General features: G+C 46.1%; 1 protein-coding gene across 2 annotated transcripts in view; it reads right to left on the bottom strand.

Annotated features, from left to right (window-relative positions):
• ATM (ATM serine/threonine kinase) overlaps window positions 1-26,812 on the bottom strand; it is a 276,722-nt gene that overhangs the window by 29,582 nt on the left and 220,328 nt on the right. For both annotated transcript variants that reach the window (XM_082248434.1, XM_082248435.1), the window contains exons 53-54: window positions 11,560-11,642; window positions 4,288-4,428 (exon numbers count right to left, since the gene is read on the bottom strand). In XM_082248434.1, the coding sequence (XP_082104560.1) occupies window positions 4,288-4,428; window positions 11,560-11,642 (224 nt within the window). The remainder of the gene's footprint in view (window positions 1-4,287; window positions 4,429-11,559; window positions 11,643-26,812) is intronic.

Here is a 26,812-nt window from a genome sequence, read left to right as displayed (position 1 = left end):
GCTGAAAAAGAGGACGACTACTGAGACTGTACTCTGAAATGATGAGACCAAGATAAATGTTTTTGGAACTGATGGCCTCAAAACTGTATGGCTTTGCAAAAGTGAGGAGTACAAAGAAAACAGCACGGTGCCTACAGTAAAAAAGGGTGGTGCCAGTGTCCTTCGTTGGGGCTGCATAAGTGTTGCTTGTGTCGGGGACCTGCATTTCATTGATGGTATCATAAATTCACAGATGTACTGCTCTGTATTGAAAGTGAGGATGCTACTATCACTCCTTGGTTTTCGTGCACTTTTCCAACATGACAATGGTCCAAAACACACATCTAAGGCCACTGTTGCATTTCTGAAGAACAACAGGTGAAATTGATTCAGTGGCCAAGTACAGTGCCTTGCTAAAGTATTCGCCCCCCTTGAACTTTGCGACCTTTTGCCACATTTCAGGCTTCAAACATAAAGATATAAAACTGTAATTTTTTTGTGAAGAATCAACAAGTGGGACACAATCATGAAGTGGAACGAAATGTATTGGATATTTCAAACTCTGTTAAATAAAAAACTGAAAAATTGGGCGTGCAAAATTATTCAGCCCCTTTACTTTCAGTGCAGCAAACTCTCTCCAGAAGTTCAGTGAGGATCTCTGAATGATCCAATGTTGACCTAAATGACTAATGATGATAAATAGAATCCACCTGTGTGTAATCAAGTCTCCATATAAATGCACCTGCACTGTGATAGTCTCAGAGGTCCGTTTAAAGCGCAGAAAGCATCATGAAGAACAAGGAACACACCAGGCAGGTCCGAGATACTGTTGTGGAGAAGTTTAAAGCCAGATTTGGATACAAAAATATTTCCCAAGCTTTAAACAACCCAAAGAGCACTGTGCAAGCGATAATATTGAAATGGAAGGAGTATCAGACCACTGCAAATCTACGAAGACCTGGCCGTCCCTCTAAACTTTCAGCTAATACAAGGAGAAGACTGATCAGGGATGCAGCCAAGAGGCCCATGATCACTCTGGATGAACTGCAGAGATCTACAGCTGAGGTGGGAGACTCTGTCCATAGGACAACAATCAGGGCATATACTGCACAAATCTGGCGTTTATGGAAGAGTGGCAAGAAGAAAGCCATTTCTTAAAGATATCCATAAAAAGTGTCGTATAAAGTTTGCCACAAGCCACCTGGGAGACACAACAAACATGTGGAAGAAGGTGCTCTGGTCAGATGAAACCAAAATCTAACTTTTTGGCAACAATGCGTAAAAGCAACACAGCTCATCACCCTGAACACACCATCCCCACTGTCAAACATGGTGGTGGCAGCATCATGGTTTGGGCATGCTTTTCTTCAGCAGGGACAGGGAAGATGGTTAAAATTGATGGGAAGATGGATGTAGCGAAATACAGGACCATTCTGGAAGAAAATCTGATGGAGTCTGCAAAAGACCTGAGACTGGGATGGAGATTTGTCTTCCAACAAGACGATGATCCAAAACATAAAGCAAAATCTACAATGGAATGATTCACGAATAAACATATCCAGGTTTTAGAATGGCCAAGTCAAAGTCCAGACCTGAATCCAATCTATAATCTGTGGAAAGAACTGAAAACTGCTGTTCACAAATGCTCTCCATCCAACCTCACTGAGCTCGAGCTGTTTTGCAAGGAGGAATGGGCAAAAATGTCAGTCTCTCGATGTGCAAAACTGATAGAGACATACCCCAAGCGACTTACAGCTGTAATCGCAGCAAAAGGTGGCGCTACAAAGTATTAACTTAAGGGGGCTGAATAACTTTGCACGCCCAGTTTTTCACTTTTTTATTTGTTAAAAAAGTTTGAAATATCCAATAAATTTCATTCCACTTCATGATTGTGTCCCACTTGTTGTTGATTCTTCACAAAAAATTACAGTTTTATATCTTTATGTTTGAAGCCTGAAATGTGGCAAAAGGTAGAAAAGTTCAAGGGGGCAGAATACTTTCGTAAAGCACTGTATGTCTCCTGATCTGTTCCCAATTGAACATCTATGGGGATTTCTTCTGAAGAGACAAGGTTGAGCATCACTCTCCATCCAGCAGCCAGGCTCTAAAAGAGATTGTTTTTGAAGAATGGAAAAAGATAGTTGTTGGAATATGTCACCACCTTGTTCATTCCATGCCTAGATGATTTGGTGCTGTCCTAACATATCATGGAGGTCACACGAAATACTAGATGTAGTATGTATGTCGTTATTGTTGTGGGGTATATATATTTTGGCTTTAAATAATTTGAATAAAACTGAATATTTTGTGATCCAAGTTATATTATTAACTTTACTTTCATGTAATGAGCTAAACAAATGTTCTATAGATCTCAGTTTTGTCAAAATTCTGGAAATTGTTCATGAGTTCATTGAGATATTGATCAAAATCTTACTTTTCAAAAGGGGTGTACTCATTTATGCTGGGCCCTGTGTATGTATAAGTGTATATATATATATATATATATATATATATATATATATATATATATATATATATATATATATATATATATACATACATACATATATATATATTTATACACACACACACACAGTATCTCACAAAAGTGGATACACCCCTCACATTTCCATAAATATTTTAGTAGTGAGTGTACAGCTTGTATAACAGTGTAAATTTGCTGTCCCCTCAAAATAACTCAACACACAGCCATTAATATCTAAACAGCAGGAAACAAAATGAGTACACCCCTGAGTGAAAATGTCCAAATTGGGCCCGATTAGCCATTTTCTCTCCCCGGTGGAATGTGACTCGTTAGTGTTACAAAGTCTCAGGTGTATATGGGGAGCAGGTGTGTTAAATTTGGTGTTATCACTCTCTTATACTGGTCACTGGAAGTTCAGCATGACACCTCATAGCAAGAACTCTCTGAGGAGCTGAAAAAAAGAATTGTTGTTCTACATATAGATGGCCTAGGCTATAAGAAGATTGCCAAGACCCTGAAACTGAGCTGCCAAGACCCTACTGTAGACAGGTTCCACTCAGAACAGGCCTCGCCATGATCAACCATAGAAGTTGAGTGCACGTGCTCAGCGCCAAATCCAGAGGTTGTCTTTGGGAAATAGATGTATGAGTGCTGCCAGCATTGCTGCAGAGGTTGAAGGGGTGGGGGGTCAGCCTGTCAATGCTCAGACCATATGCCGCACACTGCATCAAATTGGTCTGCACGGCTGTCGTCTCAGAAGGAAGCCTCTTCTAAAGATGATGCACAAGAAAGCCCGCAAACAGTTTGCTGAAGACAAGCAGACTAAGAACATGGATTACTGGAACCATGTCCTGTGGTCTGATGAGACCAAGATAAACTTATTTGGTTCAGATGGTGTCATGCGTGTGTGGCTGCAAACAGGTGAGGAGTACAACGACAAGTGTGTCTTGCCTACAGTGAAGCATGGTGGTGGGAGTGTCATGGTCTTGGGCTGCATGAGTGCTGCCGGCACTGGGAAGCTACAGTTCATTAAGGGAACCATGAATGCCAACATGTACTGTGACATACTGAAGCAGAGCACGATCCCCTCCCTTTGGAGACTGGGCCGCAGGGCAGTAGTCCAACATGATAATGACCCCAAACACACCTCCAAAATGACCACTGCCTTGTTGAGGGTAAGGGTGATGGACTGGCCAAGCATGTCTCCAGACCCTACTGAGCATCTGTGGGGAATTCTTAAACAGAAGGTGGAAGAGCGCAAAGTCTCTAACATCCACCAGCTCCGTGATGTCGAGTGGAAGAGGACTCCGATGGCAACCTGTGAACCTCTGGTGAACTCCAAGCATAAGAGGGTTCAGGCAGTGCGGGAAAATAATGGTGGCCACACAAAATACTGACACTTTGGGCCCAATTTGGACATGGTCACTCAGGGTGTACTCACTTTTGTTGTCAGCGGTTTAGACATTAATGGATGTGTGTTGAGTTATTTTAAGGGGACAGCACATTTACATTGTTCTACAAGCTATACACTCACTACTTTACATTGTAGCAAAGTGTAATTTCTTCAGTGTTGTCACATGAAAAGATAGAATAAAATATTTACAAAAATGTGAGGGGTGTACTCACTTTTTTGAGACACTGTATATTATATATATATATATTATATACACACACACACACTGTATAAGTATATATATATATATATTTGGAAAGCCAATCCAAAAAAATCCTTTGGTTAAACTATCCAGACAGGACACTGAATGAGATACATTTCCAGAAGTGGAATAAAGGTCAGGTCATAAAATAAGCACCATCATCACTACCTTGACAAGCTGTCTTCTCTCTCTCCCGTCTGAGCCCACACAGTCTATTATTTTCGGCAGATTTAGACCTCCAGCCAGGCGGAACTCAGGCTTGAATGATTGAATTGTCACCAAGTTCTCATACTTCCCGCTGGGATCAACCTGAATATATGAAAGGGAAGATGCTCAGGAAAAAGAAACCTGTCATTTTACCAGTTCACACCAGTTATAACATCGAACATGAAAACTATATTGCTAGCATCAAAATGTAATGATGTGCAACAAAACACAACAGGTCCTCTGTGCCTCTGACAGCATATAGATTGCTTGTAGAACACGGCATGTACCCAGGCACAGAGAATTACAGAGTGTTGGACAAATATAAATAAAACATTGTTTATCTGCTCTGACACACAGGGTAGGTTTAGATGTGTACATCTAAAATCACCTTTCACTCTGAAGTCCAATCCATGGACTTGTGGACCACTAACATTTTTTCAGGGCTAAAATGCACTCCATGGCCTCATTTGTTATAAATGCATGTAAACACGAACAATGAACTACTCTTATGATTAAGGACCAAGAATTGTGAGAAATGCGTTAGCTGTATTGCCTGCTGTATCTTCTTCCCTCGCTTGCTGTATGGACTGTAGTTTTTTTTATGCTTTTTTGGATCCAAATAAAAACTGGATTTTTGTACTTACCGTAAAATCCTTTTCTCTACAGTTCATCGACAGACGCAGCTCCATATCTTCTTTAGACAATTAGGTTATGCTCTTTCCATCAGGAATAGGACACTAGGCAGGGAAAAACTTTACCACGCCTATGGGGGCTGTCCCTGCAGGCATAGCACCACACACTCTGCTACAGCCTCTAGTTTTGTTGCAAGCAGTGTTTAGAAGACAAAAAAAATCCCACTCACTCAAACAAGGGTGGGTGCTGCGTCTGTCGATAGACGTTAGAGAAAAGGATTTTACGTTAAGTACAAAAATCCAATTTTCTCTATCGTTCATGGACAGACGCAGCTCCATATCTTCTTTAGACCATTGGGATGTCCCAAAGCAGTATTTACATGAGGGGTGGGAAGACAACGCAAAGAAGAATGTAACTCACCAAAGGCTAAGTTTAGCCAACCAGGTAATATGGAGCTCAACCAGGAACAACTGGAGCTCACCTAGAAAAAACATACACCCTCAAAGAGAACAAAAAGGTTGTCTTTAAACAGCAGCCTGTAAAACCTTGCAGCCAACTGAGGCATCCGAAGATGCCAAAAAACCCACTTTGTAAAATTTTGCAAACTTGCATCACTGACGCCTGATGGCGAAAAGCCCAAGAGGCACTCAGTGCTCTAGTAGAGTGCGCCTTCACTGGGAAAGGAGGAACCTCACCCTTCAGCGAATAAGCGTTAACAACCATCTGCCTGATCGATCTGGAAATGGTTGCAGCAGATGCAGCCAATGCTTTACGTGGTCCATCAGTAAGGACAAAAAGAGCATCTAATTTTCTAAAAGACGCAGTGGCCCTCAGGTAAACCCTGATCGCCCGAATCACATCCAAAGAATGCAAGGCAATTTCATTGGGATGCCTGGGCTTGGGACAGATTGAAGGCAGCACAATGTCTTCATTCAAATGAAAATCAGAAACCACCTTAGGAAGAAAAGACTAATTTGGCTGAAGTACCACTTCATCTCTGTGAACCACCAAATAAGGCGAGCGGCATGACAACGCCACCAATTCAGATACTCTGCGGGCAGAAGTGATAGCCACCAAAAAGGCAACCTTCTGAGACATAAAAGCAGAGGAATCTCCTAAATGTTCTCAAAAGGAGGCTTTTGAAGATCAGATAATACCAGATTTAGATCCCACGGAGGTAGCAAGGACCGTCTTGGAGGAGCCATATGGTACACTCCCTGAATGAAGGTACAAATAAAGGCATGCAAAGCTAACGGGCTATGAAAATATATAGCCAAAACCGACACTTGGCTTTTGATAGTGCCCAAAGCCAACCGCTGTTCAACCCTTTTCTGCAAAAAAGGCCAAAACCCTAGCAACTGAAAACAAGCGAGGGTGCACCTTCAGCGATTCACACCATGAAATGTACAACTTCCTAGCCTTTAATAGCGTAGGAATCAGAGTCAGCAAGACCGCTTTCCCTCAACACCTGGCTTTCAACTGCCATGCTGTTAAAGCCAGTGACTGTAAAGCAGGATGGAAGATCAGACCTTGAGACAGCAGATTTTCCCTAAGAGGAAGCCTCCAAGGAGCATCGGGGCCAAACCTTACTAGGTCTGTGTACCAAGACCGACGAGGCCAGTCTGGAGCCACCAGAATGACTGGAATCCCTTCCACCTCTACCCTGGGTAGAATCCTCGGCAGGAATTTCAGCAGAGGAAAGGCATATATCAGCTGATAGAGGATCTCGAGACCTGGCTACGAACTTCTGCACCTTCTTGTTGAGACGAGAAACAAACAGATCGACCTCGGGTGTCCCCCACCGGACACACAGGAGATGAAACACGTCTGGGTGTAGAGATCCAACACCTGATGACTCAGGTAATCCAATTGCAGTTTTCCACACCTGGGATGTGCACAGCAGAGAGGCCAGGAACAAACGGTTCCACCCAGGCCAAAATCTGGGTCACCTCCCTGGCCGCTAAAGGCACTCTTGGTGCCCCCCTGGTAATTAATGTAAGCCACAGCCGTGGCATTGTCCGACTGAATCCAAACCGGAAATCTTGCAGACGAGTCGTCCAGTGGCTCAGACAAAGCTTTATTGAGCGGAGCTCCAAAACATTTATCAGCAGTTTGGACTGTTCTACTGTCCAGGTTCCCTGGGCACAGAGCTTCCCCTGTACCCCGCCCCAGCCTGACAGGCTGGCATCTGTGGTTACTACCGTCCAAAACAACAGGAGGAAGGACTTGCCCTGGCATAGTGCTTGTGAATGAAGCCACCATAACAGAGCAGATCTTGTGCTCAACCGATTCAAATTGTTCAAGGACTTTGGATCCTTGTTCGATTTGACAAGAATCTCTCTTTGCAAAGGTCTTGTATGAAACTAAGCAAACAGAACCGCCTCGAAGGTTGGTACCATCAGAACTAAAGCCTGCATGCAAGTTCGCAGAGAGGGCAGAGATTGTTTTCCAACAACAACCGGATCGCCCCCTGCAACTTATGCAGCTTGTCCGGGGGAAGAAAGACACTCGCCAAAGCTGAATCCAGAGTCAGGCCCAGATAATCCAGTTTCAAGGAAGGTATTAGGGCGGATTTCTTGAAATTGATGTTCCACCCGAACTCCTGCAGGGAGCTGACAGTGATCGTCAGGTAGCTCATCAAGGCTGAATGAGAGTCTGCTCTCAATAGAAGGTTGTCCAGATTCCCCAGTACCGCAATCCCCCGTTGGCGTAGCAATGCCAACACCGGGGGCCAGTACTTTGGTAAACACCCTGGGAGTGGAAGCAAGACCAAAGGGTAACGCCACAAATTGATAATGTTATTCTGCTACGGCAAAGCGAAGAAACCATTGGTGTCCAGCGTAGATAGGGATGTGTAGATATGCATGTAGACCTGCGATTGACCAGCTGGAGGAGCAGACCAATTCAGGCCGTTCTCCGTCACGCCCAGTTTAATGCCCTCCTACAGAATCACAGCTGGACTCTCAGAGGGCGGAGATTATCATTAGAGACAGAGAGGGGGCGGCATTTACTGAAGCCGAGTCACCCATCGATTTCACCAGTGTGAGAAAAATTAAAAACCCCCACCATACGTCACTGATCGAGAAGAAAGAACCCAAATTACCGGTCTATGAGCAAGTGGACCCCAGAGGAGATCCTTAAAGGTTATTACACCCCTGAAACTGCGTTTTCTACAGAGGGACCACAGTGGGACCACAGCGGGACACTCTAGCGGGAGAACCAAGGAGTGGAACCTAGAGGAGACCCCCTAAAGACCATCTGTACCCCTGAAACTGCGCTCTCTACTGAGGGAATCACAGCAGGAAACCCTAGCGGGATACCTTACTGTCGCCTGACCCCAAGGGGTCATCTGGTAAGTGGGCTGTGCATGTGATGGAGGTGGAAGAAATAGCACAATCCCACTGAAGTTCGCACTAAGTGATTATTGTTTTTCTGCCACCCATATATCACATAAATTAAGCACAAGAGCACTTTTGCAGCAAATTGGACATTGTTTACACTTATAGTCATTTATATTTTATACTCTCACGTTTTAATTTAACTATTATTTACATTAGTATTGGAGCGCTGTCCCTATTATATTTACTAATTTCCAACTATATTGTTGTTTCGACAAGCAGCTCATACACATTGTTATTTATTCACATAATTTATTTTATCACGTGAGCACTCATCACTTTAACACTATTATATTATATATTAAATTGATCATATTTTTATCCTGTGCGCATCTGCTTAAGTGTATACACACTTATTTTTCTATGTGTAGATAAGCGTCCTTGATATCTATGGAGGCCAAAAAGTCTCCCTGGTGTAGTAATGTCACTACCGTTCGAATGGATTCCATGCGAAAACTTTGTACCAGCATGAAGCTTTTCAGAGCCTTGAGGTCCAGAATTGGACGCACTTTACATTCTTTTCTGGGCACAGTAAACAGGTTTGAATAAAACCCTTAAAAGCGTTCCAGAGAGGGAACTGGCACAATCACCCTTTGTGACAGCAGATCTTGTACTGCCTCCCGTAGATTATTTAACTGGTTTGGAGATAGGCGCAGATTCGATGGGAAGAATCTGTCCGACGGACGAGACCGGAATTCGATCTTGTACCCTGATCGTAACAGTTCGTGAAACCATTTGTCCTGAATCAAGGAAGTCCAAGGTTCCGGAAAGAAGCAAAGATGTCCCCCCACCCCAGAATTTACCTGACCATGGCTTCTTGGAACTCCCAGAAGACCTGAACGGCTTTCCCTTCTCTTGCGACCCGGAGGTACAAAAAAGCCGATTATGAGCAGTGAAGAAAGTCCCCCGTCTAGGATGTGGTGCCTTGCCCTTTGAGGACTGAGGAAGAAGAGTACTCTTCCCACCCCCTAAAGCCTTTGATCAACTCATCCAGAGAGGATCCAAACAACCTCTCCCCCATAAAGGGAAGATCCGTCAAAGCCTTTTTGGAAGCCTGGTCCGCAGACCAGCTTTTTAACCACACCATGCATCTAATCACAATCCCCACTGCCGACACTCTGGCCACTAGGGGAGCTGCATACAGGGACGCATCACACACCACATGAACACCAGGGCTTGAGCCATCTGGTCCATTAGTTCAAGCACCGCTGGGCGGAGCTGGTCAGCTTCCAAGTTACCTTAAAGTCCTCTTCACCATCTTACCTTAGGTCCTCTTCACCATCAGAATGTGAAGACACCGACCCCTTAGGGTGGGGTAAGTCTGCGGCAGCCATATGTGCCTCAGAATCCGAGGAATCTACCGAGGGAGGAGAAGGCAGAGGACGTTTGCGGCTAGCAAAAACTTTTACATACAAAATATACCTTGGACACGAGGCTTTCCAAGACTGCTGTAAGCGCAGACAGGGGCTGCGACCCAGACGGTTCCGCAGCCGCACTTGGGGGGTCTGTAAGTTATATAGTACCCTGGGACTCCATATTACACTACATAATGCAGTGTCACTTTAAAAAGTCGCTGAATCGTGATCCCACCGCTAACTTAGTGGTATTCCTAGTCCCAATCCAATACAATCTGATAGAAATGGGTGAGGAAAACCTACAGAAAACGTTACCAAACCACTCAGGAGACTGCCAGCACGTTCTGTGAAAAAGAAAGGAAAACGATCTGACACAGGAAATAGAAATCACAGCCTGGGTCATTGCTAGATTTTTGTGTGTCATACCGTTTGCCTGTCCAGCGATCATGGACTACAAGAAAATGGCCGCCGCACGCATTCCTATGGGGAACAGAAAATGTCTACCCATGCATTTCAATGGGAGAATAGAAAGCATGAATCTACAGCAAAATGGCGGCCCCCACGGCGCGCCATGCGGTCTCCCAGACCCCCAGAGGGGGGTCCCAGACAAAAGGCATCGGAGGGTCCCTAGGAAGAGACTCCACCAGGATAAAGCCATCCCCATAGAAAAACACTGCAGCGGCTGCAATATTTCCACTGGGACCTTAAAATTTGGATTGGTTATCAAAGTAATTATGAATGTGATAGATGCCCTAGTGGATCATTAACACCATTATGCCAATTACATCTCTTCCCCCCAGGTTCTGTTCACATTTTTCCATACAGGACAATATTTTTAGAATCCAACGTTCGTATAGAGTATACGACATCATCGCAGTCAAGTCAATCCCAGGATCTAATGATTTCAGGAAGTGAACCAGCTGATTATAGCAAAAAAAAAAAAAGTTCTGAGCTTGGCACATTACATTTTTTCTGCAGAAGTGGTTTTGATAGGATTCTCTGATTGTTAGAGGGACATCGGTCCCCTAAGTGCCCTCTAGTGCTGCTAATCAGTGCCCATCAGTGCCGCCAATCAGTGCCCATCAGTGCCGCCAATCAGTGCCCACCAGTGCCACCTAAAAGGGCCTATCAGTGCCACCTATTGGTGCCCATCAGTGCAGCCTCATCAGTGCCTCCTAAACAGTGCCCACCAGTGCCGTCTATCAGTGCCCATCAGTGCTGTCAATCAGTGCAGCCCATCAGTGCCCATCAGCGAAGAACCAAAATATGTAAAACATTTTGTTTTTTCAACATTTGTTTAGCAAAAAAAAAAAAACAGTGTGATTAAATACCACCAAAAGAAAGCTCTATTTGTGCGGGAAAAAAAATATGAAAATTAAGTTTGGGTACAGTGTCGCATGACCACGCAATTGTCATTCAAACTGTGAGTGCTTAAAGCCTGGTCAGAGGGGGGGTATAAGTGCCCAGTAAGCAAGTGGTCAAGACTTTTTGTTTAGGAAGGAGAGATTCTGGAAGGAAGAAGCCAGGTTGATCCCCAGGTAAGAAAGGGCTTCAGATTGCCAAAGCAAATTGAAAATTAGATTGTAAAGCATTGGGTTATAAACAAGATTTCTGCATGGAATTACTTTTATGTACTTTTAATTATTTCACAGCTAGACTTTAGTATATAATAGCAAGCAATACCTACACATATTTTAATTAAATTGATTCATCAGGGTTGGATACCAAAGGAGACAAGAGAATAATAAACAATTTGATACATACAGCATTTTTTTTACATGTTGCTATATTAACAAATGATAACAACAGAAAAAAGTTGTGTCCTTTTCAAAGATATATTTTCGTACCTTCAGTTCCATGGTTGGAATAACAACATCTTTTAAATTGCTCAGTTTAGTGATAGGTTGATCTGATGGTATAGGGATGCCCTCTATGAGTAAGGGAAAAACATAAAATAAAATAAAAGCTGTTAAATAGCTAAATAAACTAAATTACCACCGACCACAAGAACTACCCAGACTGATGATGCAAAAAAAAAAAAAAAAAACCCTGAAGTGGTTGAATTCCCTTTTTCCTGTATATATCTGTTTTTTATGCTAATATTCTATATACGATTTCTCCAGCTTTAAGCTGATTTTTGAGTGAAAAAATGTGGGAAGTAACACTCATTGCAATTGATCTTCAATACAGCAGCAATAAAGGAAAACCAAAGCCTATAGTAGTCCCCTTCCTATCTCCTTTGCTAGCTTTAAAAAAATTAAAGGCATGACAGACAAAGTAATACAACCCAAATTCCAAAAAATTTTATTTTTGTACTTTGCATAAAAACCATTTCCCTGACTTCATCGACGGACAAAGCGCTCCATAAATAATAAACTACTGGGTTATATTGCCTCCTCCAGGAGTAGGACTGGGCAGAACAAAAAACACCTGGCTACGCCCATGGGCCATCCTCATATTGGTATATAACCCCCTCTCTCTGCTCTAGGTACCAAGCAGTATTGGAAGTATCAGAACTCCACAGAGGGGTGGGCGTTGTGTTAGTCGATGAACTCAGAGAAATGGATTTTACGTACAAAAATCCCTTTTTCTCTTTCGTTCATCGACAGACACAGCGCTCCATAAATCATAACTACTGGGCCGTCCAAAAGTATAATGAGGGGTGGGCAAAATAACCCAAGGCTAAACATAAGTGCCCTTAACCAGGACACAAAAGCCTTAACTGGGTCACACAGAAGCCACGTCTGAAAAATAAAAGTTTAAAGAAAAATACCCCTCAAGAGGGAACAGCAAAACTTTGCGGCCAAAAGAAGTATCTGCAGATGCTAAAGTATCTACCTTATAGAATTTTGTGAAGGTATGCACCGATGGTCAAGTGGCCGCCTTGCAAACTTGCAATATTGATGCCTGATGAGGGAAGGCCCAAGAAGCACTCAACGCCCGAGTAGAATGTGCCGTGACAGGGAAAGGTAGAATCTGACGTTTAATGGAATAGGCCTGAGTCCCCGTCTGTCTGATCCATCTGGAGATAGTAGCCGAAGAAGCAGCCGTCCGTCCGTAACCACAAAAAGCGAGTCTGACCTTGGAAAGGACTCAGTAGCTGCCAGATACATCTGAATCTCACGAATCACATCCAAGGTATGCAAAGCAAATTCCTTGGGAAGAGCCTAACTGAGTTTCCTTGTATGATAAACGTATCATACAAAGTAAAATGTACAGAGGTCAGTAGTATGTAGGGCAGCGTACAGAGGTCAGTAGGCTGTAGGGCAGCGTACAGAGGTCAGTAGGCTGTAGGGCAGTGTGCAGTAGTGAGTAGTTTGTAGGGCAGTGTGCAGTGGTCAGTAGTTTGTAGGGTAGTGTACAGTGCTCAGTAGTTTGTAGGGTAGTGTACAGTGCTCAGTAGTTTGTAGGGCAGTGTAGCGAGGTCAGTAGCATGTAGGGCAGTGTATAGGGGTCAGTAGTTTTTAGGGCGGTGTAGAAAGGTCAGTAGGATGTATGGCAGTGTACAGAGGCCAGTAGCATGTAGGGCAGTGTATACGGGTCATTTGATTGTAGGGAAGGATAGAGTGGTCAGTAGGCTGTAGGACGGTGTACAGAGAATAGGGCAGAGGACAGGAGTTGACAAGACAGAGGATAGGACAGTGTACAGGGATCAGTAAAGCCACACACCAGGGGGCTGGGAGGGCACACACCAGGGGAGGGTCAGCAGGGCACACACTGGGGGGGGGGGGTCAGGAGGGCACACACCGGGGGGTTATGAGGGCACACACCAAGGGGTTGGAAGGGCATACACTGGGGGGAGGGTCAGGAGGACACACACTGTGGGGGAGGGTAGTGAGGGCACACACCAGTGGAGAGTCAGGAGGGCACACACTTGGGGGGGGGGGGGGGGTTGGGAGGGCATACCATGGGGTGTCAGGAGGGCACACACTGGGGTGGGGGGTTGGGAGGGCATACCATGGGGTGTCAGGAGGGCACACACTGGGGGAGGTGTTGGGAGGGCATACCATGGGGTATCAGGAGGGCACACGCCAAGGGGCATTCACAATGCTTATTGAGCTAAATGAAAAGGACATGCATTTCCATTTGTCAGCTAACAGCACCTCTATGCTAAGCTGCAGTAACTCAGCAGACTTAGCATAGAGGTGCTTGCAAACGAATCCACCATGTACAGCTAGCTGAGCCTACCACCAGGAACATTCACTCGGCTCCCTCTGCTCAGCTGCTCATACTTCCCTCTTCCAGGCGGGCGCGATCTCCGTGGTCAGGTACATCCCCATCCCGCCCACTCAAGCAGCAAGCAGCCTGCAGGAGATAGGCTGGAAACCTGCTGGGGGAGGTACAGGGGGCAGAGCGTCAAGTGTCCATGTCTAATGGCTGTGAGTCGTCCCAACCGCAGCTCTGATTTCCCGGGGGGGGGGGGGGGGGGGTGGGTTGGCCTCACAATCAGTAATATTTTCTTGGGGGGAGCAATTGCCCTGTTGGCCCCCCCCCCGCCGAACCCCTGAGACTGACTCACCGAACCCCTGGGGTTCGATCGAACCCAGGTTAAGAACCACTGTGCTAAAATAAGCAGCTATACCAACTGAGTTTACCACTACAAAGCAATTCAATAATCCAAAACAACGGTACAGCACTAATAAGGGACATTCAGTGATAATATGTAAAAATAAAAGAACATATATCTATGCAATATTACGGTGCTATAATACATAAATCTGTGCAGTATTAAAGTGCCATAGTACAAATAACTGCGCAATATTAAGGTGCTATAATAGAAATTAAGCGCTTGTAATAAATCAAGTTCATATAATATATAAATAAATAATTGATAGATCCAAAGAGTCCAGTGGTCTTGTGCTAGAATTTGTGCAAAATTAGCTTGATGACGATAATCCAGCCAGTGTTTTACAAGTGAATCTGTGTGTCTTCCACCACCAACACCTAAGATAATTGGCCTCTCACCTGAAGTTTTGACCTGTGTTTGACCACAAGGTCAAAATAAGCAAATAATCACCAGCAGGGATTAGCAGGCTCTCTCACAGCCTCTCAGTAGACACACTGCTGCCCGAAGATAGCCAAACATAGGGACCTGGATCTCATCATGGATATCACATAAAAAATAAAAGGCACAGGATCTAATGCTCTCAGTATGAACAGGGGTTTTTATTCAGGACAAAAATGGTAAAAAACTCACATGAACAGGCACTACTGATAGTGCATGGAAACCTCAATTATAGAGCAGCAAACTAGCTGTAAGCTTCCAGGTTGCCGGTGAAGACTTCGCCCCCCTATACGCGTTACGTCATCTGTCAATCAGACGCTCGACTTCCTCAGAGGAAGTGAGATAGCCTGCTAATCCCTGCTGGTGATTATTTGCTTATTTTGACCTTGTGGTCAAACACAGGTCAAAACTTCAGGTGAGAGGCCAGTTATCTTAGGTGTTGGTGGTGGAAGACACACAGATTCACTTGTAAAACACTGGCTGGACTATTGTCATCAAGCTAATTTTGCACCAATTCTAGCACAAGACCACTGGACTCTTTGGATCTATCAATTATTTACTTATATGTTATATGAATTTGATTACCAGCACTTTATTTATATTATAGCACCTTAATATTGCGCAGTTATTTGTACTATGGCACTTTAATACTGCATAGATTTATGTATTATAGCACCTTAATATTGCATAGATATACGTTCTTTTATTTTTACATATTATCACTGAATGCACCTTATTAGCGCTGTACCGTTGTTTTGGATTATTGAATTACTTTATCCCTATGGACCACCAAATAAGGACTGTGGCAGGATAATGCCGCTAATTTTGATACCTTGCAGGCCGAGGTAATAGCCACCAAGAATGTCACCTTCTGGGATAACGTAGATAGGGAATCTCCAGAATATTCTCAAATGGAGGTTTCTGAAGAACCAAAAGCACTAAGGCGGACACCTGGCCCTTGATGGTACTCAAGGCCAACTTCTGATCAATGCCCCGCTGAAGAAAGGTTAAAATCCGAGCCACGAAAAGGATCGAGGATGAGCGCCAACATACTCACACCAAGAAATGTACACTTTCCACGTACGATGGTATATCTTGCTGACAACTTCCTCACCCTTCAACATAGTAGTGATCCCTGATCCAGACAAACCTCTATCCCTTAGTACCTGGCTTTCAATAGCTAAGCCATTAAAACCTGTGACTGTAATGCAGGATGATAGATTAGTCCTTGGGACAACTGGTCTTCTCTGAGAGGAAGCCCCCAAGGGATGTTTACAGCCACTAGGATGATTGGAAGATCCTCGCTCTTGATTCCTCACATGAACTGCGGAAAAAGCCTGAGCTGAGGAGGATACTGGCCTTACCATAACCCTTGGACGCTGCGGCATCTTTCAGAGGACCCCGTGACCTCGTCACGAACTTTGGTATCCTCCTGTGGAGCCGAACCTACTAAAGGAGCTGCATGTAGGACTGTGCAAACAGAACTGTCTTGAAGGTGGATACCACCAGACTCAGAACCTGCATGCAAATCGGGAGAGAGAACTGCCTGTGTGACAGTAGCTGATGATTTACGGCCTGTGGTTCCTGAAATTTGTCCAGAAGAAGGACCACCCTGGTCAGAATTAAAATCAGACCTAGGTAAACCAATTCCCTGGACAGGGATAGGGGGGACTATAGGTAGTTCGGACATCACCTGAACCTTTGCTGGAATTAAACTTGAACAAGGAGATTTAGGACCTAAAAAACCTGAATAGAACAAACTTTGCCCCCCTTTCTGAGTACCTCCGAAAGAACCATTTCGCAGATCATCTTGACGTTCAAAAAGAAGTCCTCGGGGCCGGAAACCAGCGAAGATGTCCCCCACCCCAATAATGGGTGAGGTCAGACCTTCATGCTGAAGGGGTCTTGTCTGCTGCTCCGGAGAAGCTAGCTCTAGGCTTACCAGACCAAGGTTGCTTGGAACCTCCCGGGGAAGATTTAAAAGATCTATTTCCCTTATGATGTAATACAGGGAAGCCTCAAACAGGCGATCGCTTTAAATAGGCAGATCAATGAGAGCTTTCTTAGAGGCTTGGTCTGCGACCAATTCTTAAGCCACAGCACGCACCTAATCACCACAGCTGAAACAGAAAGTTTGGACAGCACAGGAGCTGTATCCAAAGCTGCATCACAAAAAAAACTGCAGCCCAGGAACCAACTGGTCAGCTAAATCAACATAAGCAGTGGGGACCTGCTCACTCCCCAGTCCCTGGCGCAAAAGCTCAGCCCACTCAGTTAGGGTCTATGACAGCAGCGCTGAGGCAAAGACTGACTGCAATGTCGAAACAGCCGCAGTAAACATGCTGTGTGCCACAGCCTCCGCTTCCCTGTCAGCCGAGTCCTTCAAAGACGGGGATTCCTCTACTGGGATCATGGTTGCTTTATTCATCTGAAAACGTAAGGTACACCAAAACGTTTGGGGACCACAAAGGGTAATTTTGGTTGTTCCCATTCTTTACAGGAAAACCTGTCAAAATAAGGCACATAAGGAAACACCTTTGGAGTACGAGGCGACTTATGCATACCAAATAACATAGCCACGTCCATTGCTACATCAGCCAGGTCCTTCATTTTTAAAGTCTCGCGCACTGCAGTGATAAGTGCGTCTACCAGCGCCTTTTCATTTGCTGCTGCAACCATCGAGGAATCATCCTCACTATCAGATGGATCTGGGGGTGTGATATTAAGTCCCCCTGGACGGGCTGCGTCCACGACGGCATCAGGCTCAGAATCAGATCAGACAGACTGAGCAGGGGAAGGCAGGGGATACTTCCTCCTGGGCCTTTGCCCACACCCCACTTCCACCCGGGACACTAAGGACTGCAGGACCGCCGTCAGTGCAACCATGGGAAGCTGGGGTTCCGAGGGACCTGCCACTTCCATGAGGGGTCAGTGGGGGAGATGTGACCCTAAGGCAAAGAAGACCTTGCAGTACAAAAACGATCTTTTGGCACCACTAAAGGATCCCCTCAAGGCTCAGGGTACCCATCAGCAGAGAGAGAGAGATAACAGGGACCCCGATGACTCACCCTACTGACCGGAAGAGCGATGGGAATTGGAACCCAGCATCATCATGGACCCCAGTCCTGTTCATATGTTCGGGACACGGGAAGAGGAAACTGGGGAGGAAGAGGAGGAGCTTCGGCACCCCCATGAGGCTTCAGTCATCTCCAGCGTCTCTCAGACTAAGAGAAAATGGCCCAGTGACATCATCGGTCTACACAAACATGGCCGCCAACCGGAGATCAGCCAGACAGAGGGAAAATGGCCACCATCAGCTACAAACGCTGAAGCATGCTGCCAGGATATTCCCTGTGCCCTCTGTAAGGGGACCCCCTCCTGAAGGTAGGACACACGTTAGGGGAGACTCTGCTAAGCATTCTTCACCGGTCTCTGCACTGGGACCCCCCTGCGCTATACCCACACTGAAAACAGTAGAGCATGCACCTAGAGGTCTCCTACACTGGGACCCCTCCAGACTACCAGGGTAGGACACACTATCCCAGGACCCTTAGAGTGGGGATAGCGGGGTTGACCCCAGGGGCATGCTCTGCCCTGGGACCCCCATTAGACTCCAGGTCCAGACAGGGGGGAAAGGGAGTGGTGGAAGCCCAGCTCACTGAGGGATTTAAGGATGAAAGGAGGAAACCGAACTTCCGGTTCCGGCGCCGAATGCTGTGAACGCATCCCTCCTCGGCTCCCGCGGTCGGCCCGATAACCAGCATATAAAACCCCCACATCGCCTCGCACAGGTCGCCACTTTCCTCCCCGACCTCCGGGCACCTCATCGGCACCCATCGATCCGCAGTATGGACAAATTCCTGGAGAAAGGCGGCCTGCGCGCTCCGCCGGGTCCGCCGCAAATCGAGGCCCCGGCTTCGGCCTTTACCGCTGGAGCGGCGGATGCCGCTCAGATGGACACTCACATCCCCCAGGCTTCCACAGTGCCCTCTCTGGGGGACCCTCAGTCGGACCGCATTGCTCAAACCGTGGTGGCTCTCCTGTCCCCCACCATATCCGCAGGGTGCAATCTGCAGTTGCAGCTGGCATGCAGGAGATAAAGCACAAGCTCGCAGAGCATTCACACAGGCTGCAGGAAGTGGAATCCCGGGTAGCCAGTGTGGAAGAGGAGATCTACAGCTCACACAGCTTTGAGCAAACCCAGGACAAGACCAACCATTTTATATTACAAAAACTGGAGGACTTGGAAAACAGAGCGCGCAGAAGTAACCTCAGGTTTATAGGGATACCGGAATCGGTGCCGCCATCTGCCATTCCTGACCTATGCTCCAAGAGAATTCCAGAGGCACTGGGCCTACAAGGTATCTGCGTTGTTGAACGAGCCCACCGCATGGGGATTCATTCCTCTGAGCGATCGACTCCGCGACCGATTATCGCCAAATATCTGAACTACGCCGATAAGTCAGCAATTCTTCAAAAGTTCAGGCAAGCCAAGTCTTTCCAGATCGACGGCACGAAAGTACTGATCTTTGCGGATTATTCGGTCGAAGTGGCCAGAAAGAGAAAAGCTTTCCAGACGGTATGCGCCAAGCTGCATCAAGCGCAGATCAAATTTACGCTGGCATACCCAGCTATCCTTCAACTGCGATCACCTTCGGGCGAGCAATTGGCCTTCCAGGACCCATTCTTTCATCACCTCTCTCAATAAAGATGGCTCTGGTTCCATGGATACCAGGCTTTCCCCGGTCCAGCGATCTTTGGTCCCGAGGAGTCCTCGTAAAGTGTCGCCCAAACGACAGAAATACTCTGAGGCGGTCAGCGGCCGCTCTCATCACCATCGCTGATGTACCAAAGCTATGGAACATCCTACTCTCCTCTTACCGAGGTGCTGCGTTGAAACGTGAAGTATTATTCTCTACGTACTTTTTAAGTTAGCACTTTGGTCTATCTGTGAGGCCAGGCCTCAGACATGTGGTTTAGAGCACTGTTGCGCTATTGCGCTTTTTTTTTTTTTTTTACCAGTAGTTCTGTGACCGCTGGTTGTGTTTATAGGTCGGTTCTTATATTTTTTATGTGTTCTGGCATTGACAATGCTGGCGCTGTGGAGGACTCGGGCTATTTCGTCCTGGGCCTTGGATAACCACTAGTTTCCCTGCGCCCTCGGGGTGATGTGGGCCGAGGTGTTTTTAGACCTGTTTTGGGTCTGTACCAAGGACCTTGCCATCTTCCACAGTTGCAGCATCGGGAAAAAAGTGGAGTTCACGATGTTTTTCCCGATTTCTTTTGTATGTTTTGGTCACTCCCCTCCCTACCCTGGGTTGTTACCCCCCTTCACTTCTAACTAACTCCAAGGTTGGAGCCAGATCCTTCAGGCTCCTAGTATCATACATGCTCCTGCTACTTACAGCACCCATATACCTGACATTACATCTATTTGCTGCCCCTCGGTATGTCCTGCCTATACCTCTTGCACCACACCCAAACCACCCTGACCCTCCATGAAAGTCATCTCATGGAATGTCAGGGGTTTACGTTCCCCCTTTAAACGGATGAAGGTCCTTAGACACCTCAAACGACTTAAGGCGGATATTGCACTGATTCAGGAGTCCCACCTACCCCTAATAGACTTCCCCCGTATGAAAAAAATGTGGGTGGGCACGTTATACGGATCGGCGGCGGTAGGCAGAAAAGCTGGCGTCCTGATTTTAATTCACAAAAATCTGGCATGCGAACTTGTCCCTAGTTACGGACGATAGCGGTCGCTATGTCTCGGCACATTTGAAGCTGAACAATAGGGAAGTATTGCTGACTAACGTTTATGCCCCCAATGTACCCGATCAAACATTTTTTAGGGCCCTATCGAACCATCTGGTTAAATTCCCCCACGTTCCGCACCTAATTGGCGGCGATTTTAACTTGCTTATGGACCCTACCATGGATAGATCCACGGTGAAATCTAAGACCCATCAAACTAATACCCCAACCCTGAATCCGTTAGTAAATATCGTAGACTCCCTCCAGTTGACGGATGTGTGGCGACTTCATCACCCCACCGACAGAGAGTACACATTCTACTCCCACCCCCATAACGTGTTCACTAGAATAGATTATTTTTTCTCCTCCACTTCTGCCACACATAGGATCGAAGACCCTGAAATACATGACATCGTCATTTCTGCTCACGCCCCTATTTCAATTACACTAGATCCCCCGGATAAAAACGCAGACTCCCACCTGTGGAGATTCCCGAGCTATTTACACAACAACGCAGACTTCCAGGCCTTCCTGGCCCGGGCCTGGAAGGAATACTCGGCAGATAATGTATCCCATATCTCCCAGCCAAATCTGTTTTGGGAGGCTGGCAAAGCCTTCCTTCGCGGACGAATCATTTCCTACGCTTCCGCCTATCGGAAGAACGCCTCGGCGAGTTTCATCCGAGCTAGTGAGCGCCTTCGATTAGCCCAAAGTACATTGCTGTCCTCTGACTCCCCCCCACACAGACAGGCATGGGTCCTTGCTAAACAAACCTTTGATTCCTGGGCTGATAAATTGGAATCTATTAAGAGAGCGCACTTCACGGCCACTATGCACAAGTTTGGGAACAAGGCGGGCAAACTACTAGCGTGGCTATGCAGGGCCCCTTACAAACCCACACATATAGCCTCCCTCCGGCGCGCTTCGGGCTTGGTGGAGTCCACTCCCGCGGGAGTGCAGTCCATCATGCGCGACTTTTATAAGTCTCTCTATTCCCCAGACCCTTATGATGCCACTCAGGCAGATTTTTTTCTCAACAGCGTAGTGCTCCCCAAGATATCTCCGACCCAGTTGGAGGCCTTAAACGCCCCGGTTACACTTTCAGAAGTACAGGATACCATAAAGCATCTTGCCCCTAACAAAGCCCCCGGCCCAGACGGCTTTACAGGAGAATTCTACAAGAGTGCCCTAGAGACATTGGGACCTACCCTGCTGGAGGTCTACTCAGCCGTTTGGTCTGGAGGCCCATATCCCCCTACAGGTAATCAGGCCATAATAAAGCTCTTGGCGAAAAAAGGTAAAGATCCCTTGGAACCTGGCTCATATAGGCCGATTTCGCTTTTAAATTTGGATGTCAAAATCCTCTCCAAAATACTTGCGTCCAGGCTTGCCCTGATTATGCCTTCATTGATTCACCCGGCGCAATCCGGTTTTACCAAGGGCAGATCAGCTGCATCGAACCTACGCAAGGTCCTTTTGGCCCTGGACCATGCTAGGGTGTACTCGGAGAAAGATCTGGCGATCATCACCTTGGACGCGGAGAAGGCCTTTGACAACGTGAATTTCGCATGGCTTTCCGAGGTTATGTCCTCTTTTGGTTTCTCGGGACCTTTTACGCACGTTGTCAAGGCGATGTACACCTCTCCCGCGGCCAGACTCTGGGTGGCCGGTTCTCTCACCGACGAATTTAGTCTCTTCAAGGGAACGAGACAGGGATGCCCCCTGTCACCACTACTCTTTAACCTGGCTCTGGAACCTCTATCCAGATACCTGTTGAAGACCGCGCCACTTCACGGTATCCTAATAGGTAACCATGAACTTTGTATATCGCTTTTCGCGGATGATGTTCTAATTTTCACTCAAAACCCCTCCTCAGACATGCACACCATTATCTCCATATTTGATAGGTTCAAACTCTGCTCTGGCCTGCGGATTAATTATGCAAAGAGCGAGATACTTCCCTTAGGTACCAGACACAAACCAACTTGGGCCTCCTCTGCCCCTTTCACCCTGGCCACCTCTCACATTACGTACTTGGGTATTAAGATAGGCAAAATCCCGTCTTCAATTTACTCCTTAAATTACCCTCCGCTGTTTCAGAAACTCAAACAGGAATTGGATAGTTGGATGGATCTGCCTCTCTCTCTCCTTGGTAGATGTCATTTGGTCAAAATGGTCAGCTTTGCCCGACTTTTATAACCATTGCAAACGATTCCCGTTAAGCATAAAGACACCAAAATAATTAATAAGGCTATCTCCTGGTTTGTCTGGCGGGGCAGACGACCACGCATCTCTTTCAATAAAATTTGTCTTCCCAGGAGCGAGGGGGGTGCTAGTCTGCCTGACGTTCGAATGTACAACCTTTCATGCCTTCTTAGAATATCCTTAGATTGGCTCTCGCAGTCATCCTGCTATTCAAACTATGACCTGGAAACGCAAATGTCTGCTTCCTTCTCGCTGGCGGCGTTACTACACGCCAAATGGAAAAGTATGCCACCTAGGCTTCAACACAATGTACTTCTGAGAGACACTGTGATTGCCTGGAGAGAGACTAGAAAGCGTTTAAAGCTTCCACTTTCCATATCCAAATACTTACCCATTAAGGGAAACCCTGCCTTCCTCCCGGGACTACATTCACGTACTTTTGACATCTGGCATCGTAAAGGCCTCCAAAACTTTTCGGATCTCTGTGACCCCGTATCAGGAAAGCCAAGGTCTATAAGTGATATCTTGGGAACTTACCAGCTACCGGCCTCACATACCTTCTCTGTTATACAATGTCTCAGTTTTCTTCAGTCAACGAACAGAGGCCCAAACAAAGGCTTTCTTGACCCTCTACTGGACCCTTTACTGACGGCGGGGAAATACTGTATCTCTGATATCTACAAACCGTTTCAAAAGCTCACATCTTTCCACCATGCTAGTTCCTCTGCGGCTAATTGGGCGAAAGACTTTCCTATTGAGGACATAGTCGTCAAACTTTTTCAGGGATACAACAGAACTTTGCGCTTAACCCCTAATGAAACCTGGAGAGAAACACAGCTCAAAATATTGCATAGGGCTTATATTCCATTCACTTGCAACAAAGACGATCCTTCTACCAGCCTCTGTCCCTATTGCAAGGTCGTCAGGCCGAACCTACTCCATAGGTTCTGGTCGTGCTCGTTCATATCCACGTTTTGGGATCAAGTACTTTTATTCATTAAAAAGATCACCCTTCTTCAATTGCCCAAGGATCCTCTTCTACTAATATTTGGACATTAGGACAAACAGCTCCAGATTTGGTCTAGCCGCCCGCCACCATACCCGCGGGTATGGACTCTTACGTGTTTGCTGATAGCCCGCAGAGTAATACTGGCCAACTGGATAACGACAGTAGTTCCTTCCGTCTCGCAGATACATAAGGAACTGCTATCCCTTATGACCAAGGATCGACTTAATACGGACTTTCATCTTCCATCATCCGCTGACCGCTATTTACACACTTGGCAGGACTTTATGGATTCACTACCCCAAGATATCCCTACTACTCTGCAAGAAGATATGTTCTCATACCATCTCCCAGGGTAGAACTCGGGTGCAATGGTTTTGGAGTTAGCCCTCCCCCCCTTTTTTTCATAGTCTGCCCCCATTCACTTGTTCTTCGCTTTTCCACCTCCCCCCCCCCCTCTATATTTGTTTAGTCAGTTATAATAAATGCACAAGATCCATCCAACTAGGGTTCTAGTATGTTTGATGATTGTATCTTGTTTACTGCAAAATATCCCTACTTTAGAGTCAGCTACGAGCCTCTGCTCTTGCTCGGCCTCTGACTCCCATAAAATGTAAAATGTGTTGTTTAACCACTTAAGCCCCGGAGGATTTGGCTGCTAAAGGACCAGGGGTTTTTTTGCGATTTTTTACTGCGTGACTTTAACGGACAATTGCGCGGTCGTGCGACGCTGTACCTAAACGAATTTGACGTCCTTTTTTTCCCACAAACAGAGCTTTCTTTTGGTGGTATTTGATCACCTGTGCGATTTTTTGATCACGCGCTATAAACAAAAAAAGAGCGTAAATTTGGCAAAAATAACAATATTTTTCACATTTTTTTATATGAAATTCCCCCCCAAAAAAAAGTAAAAATCAAAATTTTTTAACATTTTTCGGCCAATTTGTTTTATGCTACCTATGTTTGGTAAAAAAAAAATCGCAAAAAGCGTATTTTGATTGGTTTGCGCAAAAGTTATCGCGTTTACTAACAAAGGGAAAGATTTTTGTCATTTTTGGTGTTTTTTTTTTAACGCATAATGGCGGCGATCTGCGATTTTTTTTTCGGTACTGCGACATTGCGGCGGACAGATCGGACCCTTGACTGACATTTTTGACACTTTTGGGGGGTACCAGTGACATTACTGCAGTAATCAGTGCTATACATATGCACTGTTACTGCAAAAATGACACTGGCAGGGAAGGGGTTAACTTTATTGGACAGGGAGGGGTTAAGTGTGTCCTAGGGGCGTGATTCTAACTGTGTAGGGACATTCCTATTGGTGTAAAAGCAAAGATCAACCGTTCTACATAGTAGAACGGTCAGATCTTCACTTTTACACAGGGAGAACTGACAGGCAGCTTGTTTACACAAGCCGCTCTGTCTTTCTCCCTTCACAGGAGCGATCACAGTGTGACTGGCGGACATCGAGTCCGCCGGTCACACGCACTGACTTGTCTGTGAACGAGCCCGCGATAGGCTCGCAAGTCAGTGACAGGCGAGTGACGTACCGATACGTCACTCTGCCTGGCCGGGGCTGACCGCCGCAGTATATAGTCGTGCGGCGGTCGGCAACCGGTTAATGTTGTACTTGCATTTTCCATGTACCATATCATTGCTTTAATAAAGTTTTTTCAAAAAAAAAAAAAAAAAAAAAAAAGAAAGGAGGAAACCTTCATGCAGGTCCAACCATCTCTGGAGGTTACCCGTGTCCACCCAAAAAAAACGCCCCGGACAGAATCCTCACCCCCGAAGTAGGGGAGCTGTCGGCCAAGGGACTGCTGCGACTCAGACCCAAGTCCGGTCGTGTGTAACCCTGCGGGACGGTTAACTTGCGGGCCAGCCTCTATCCGTGAGGCTATGTCACGGCCGACCTAGTGCATAGCTGCGGTCTGCACGTGCTTGCTGGCTGGGCTGGGGGGACCAGTGGATCTAGATTATCCAGCCCGTCGCCCAGCCCGGCAGTTGATTGTAGATCTCCTGAGAGAAAAAAACAAAAAAGATGTAAGGAAGGAGAAAACAGAGTTAGGTACAGTATCTGGTAACTCTTTTTCTAAGAAGTCTTCCAGGGCAGCATCTGTGAGATAGGCTCCTCCCACCTGAAACAGGAAACACAGTAGTCCACCATTATAGAAATGTCAATCATACCTTCTGCCTCAGTAATATTAAAGCACCGAAGGAACCCTCAGTAAGTGCATGAGTCCGCAATCCCTATTTTCCCTTCTTCTTTAAGGCGGGAACGAGTGCTACCCTGGAAGACTTCTTAGAAAAAGAGTTATCAGGTACCTAACTCTGTTTTCTCTAATCGTCTTCCAGAGCAGAATCTGAGAGGTTGTACCAGGCAATACTTACTAGGGAGGGGATAAATTCTGGAGCACCTTGCGACCAAATGTCTGGTCCTGACTGGACAGGACAGGTAAATTAGTGGGCGGAGCCACCACTGAAGCCTTCTTTTAATTGCACGAGGAAACAAAATATCCACCTCCAGGGGCGATAGGTTGCCATCCCATCGGGCCAAAATGTGATTTTGTAGAGGTCTCATGTGGAGCTAGGCCCAGGTGATGGCCAAGATTGAAGACGTAATTAGTCCCAACACTACCATGCCCCGTCTGATGGTCATGAACTTGGTCTCTATTAAGGATTCTATTGCTTCGTTGATCTTCTCGACTTTTTTCCCGTCAGGAAAATCTTGGTTATTTTGGCATCTAGTATGTAGCCCGAATAAAAGACTCTCTGGCTTGGGGGTAATTGCGATTTTTCTTTGTTCCATCCTAAGCCTTGCAAGTAAGAGATGCTCTTGTGTAGATTGACATCCAATCAAGAATAGTAGATCGACTAGATATGCCTTGCTGAAAATCCTGGGTGCGAAAAAGATGCCGAAAGTTAGAGCTGTGTTTTAGAAATGTAGAGTGGTAGCCGGACCCTGGATCTTATCTTAGGTATCTTTGATGGCTCTTTTTTATTGGTACATGTAGATATGCATCTTGCAGATCTACTGTGGCCATAAATACTCCTGCCGGGGGGATATTTGTGACCGAGTAGATGGATTCCATCCTGAATGTTTTGTACCTTATCTTTTTGTTGAGCGGTT

Source organism: Pelophylax lessonae (genome assembly GCF_965119305.1).
Source record: "Pelophylax lessonae genome assembly, chromosome: 2".
Lineage (NCBI taxonomy): Eukaryota > Metazoa > Chordata > Amphibia > Anura > Ranidae > Pelophylax > Pelophylax lessonae.
This window is presented reverse-complemented; position numbering and strand designations above follow the sequence as displayed.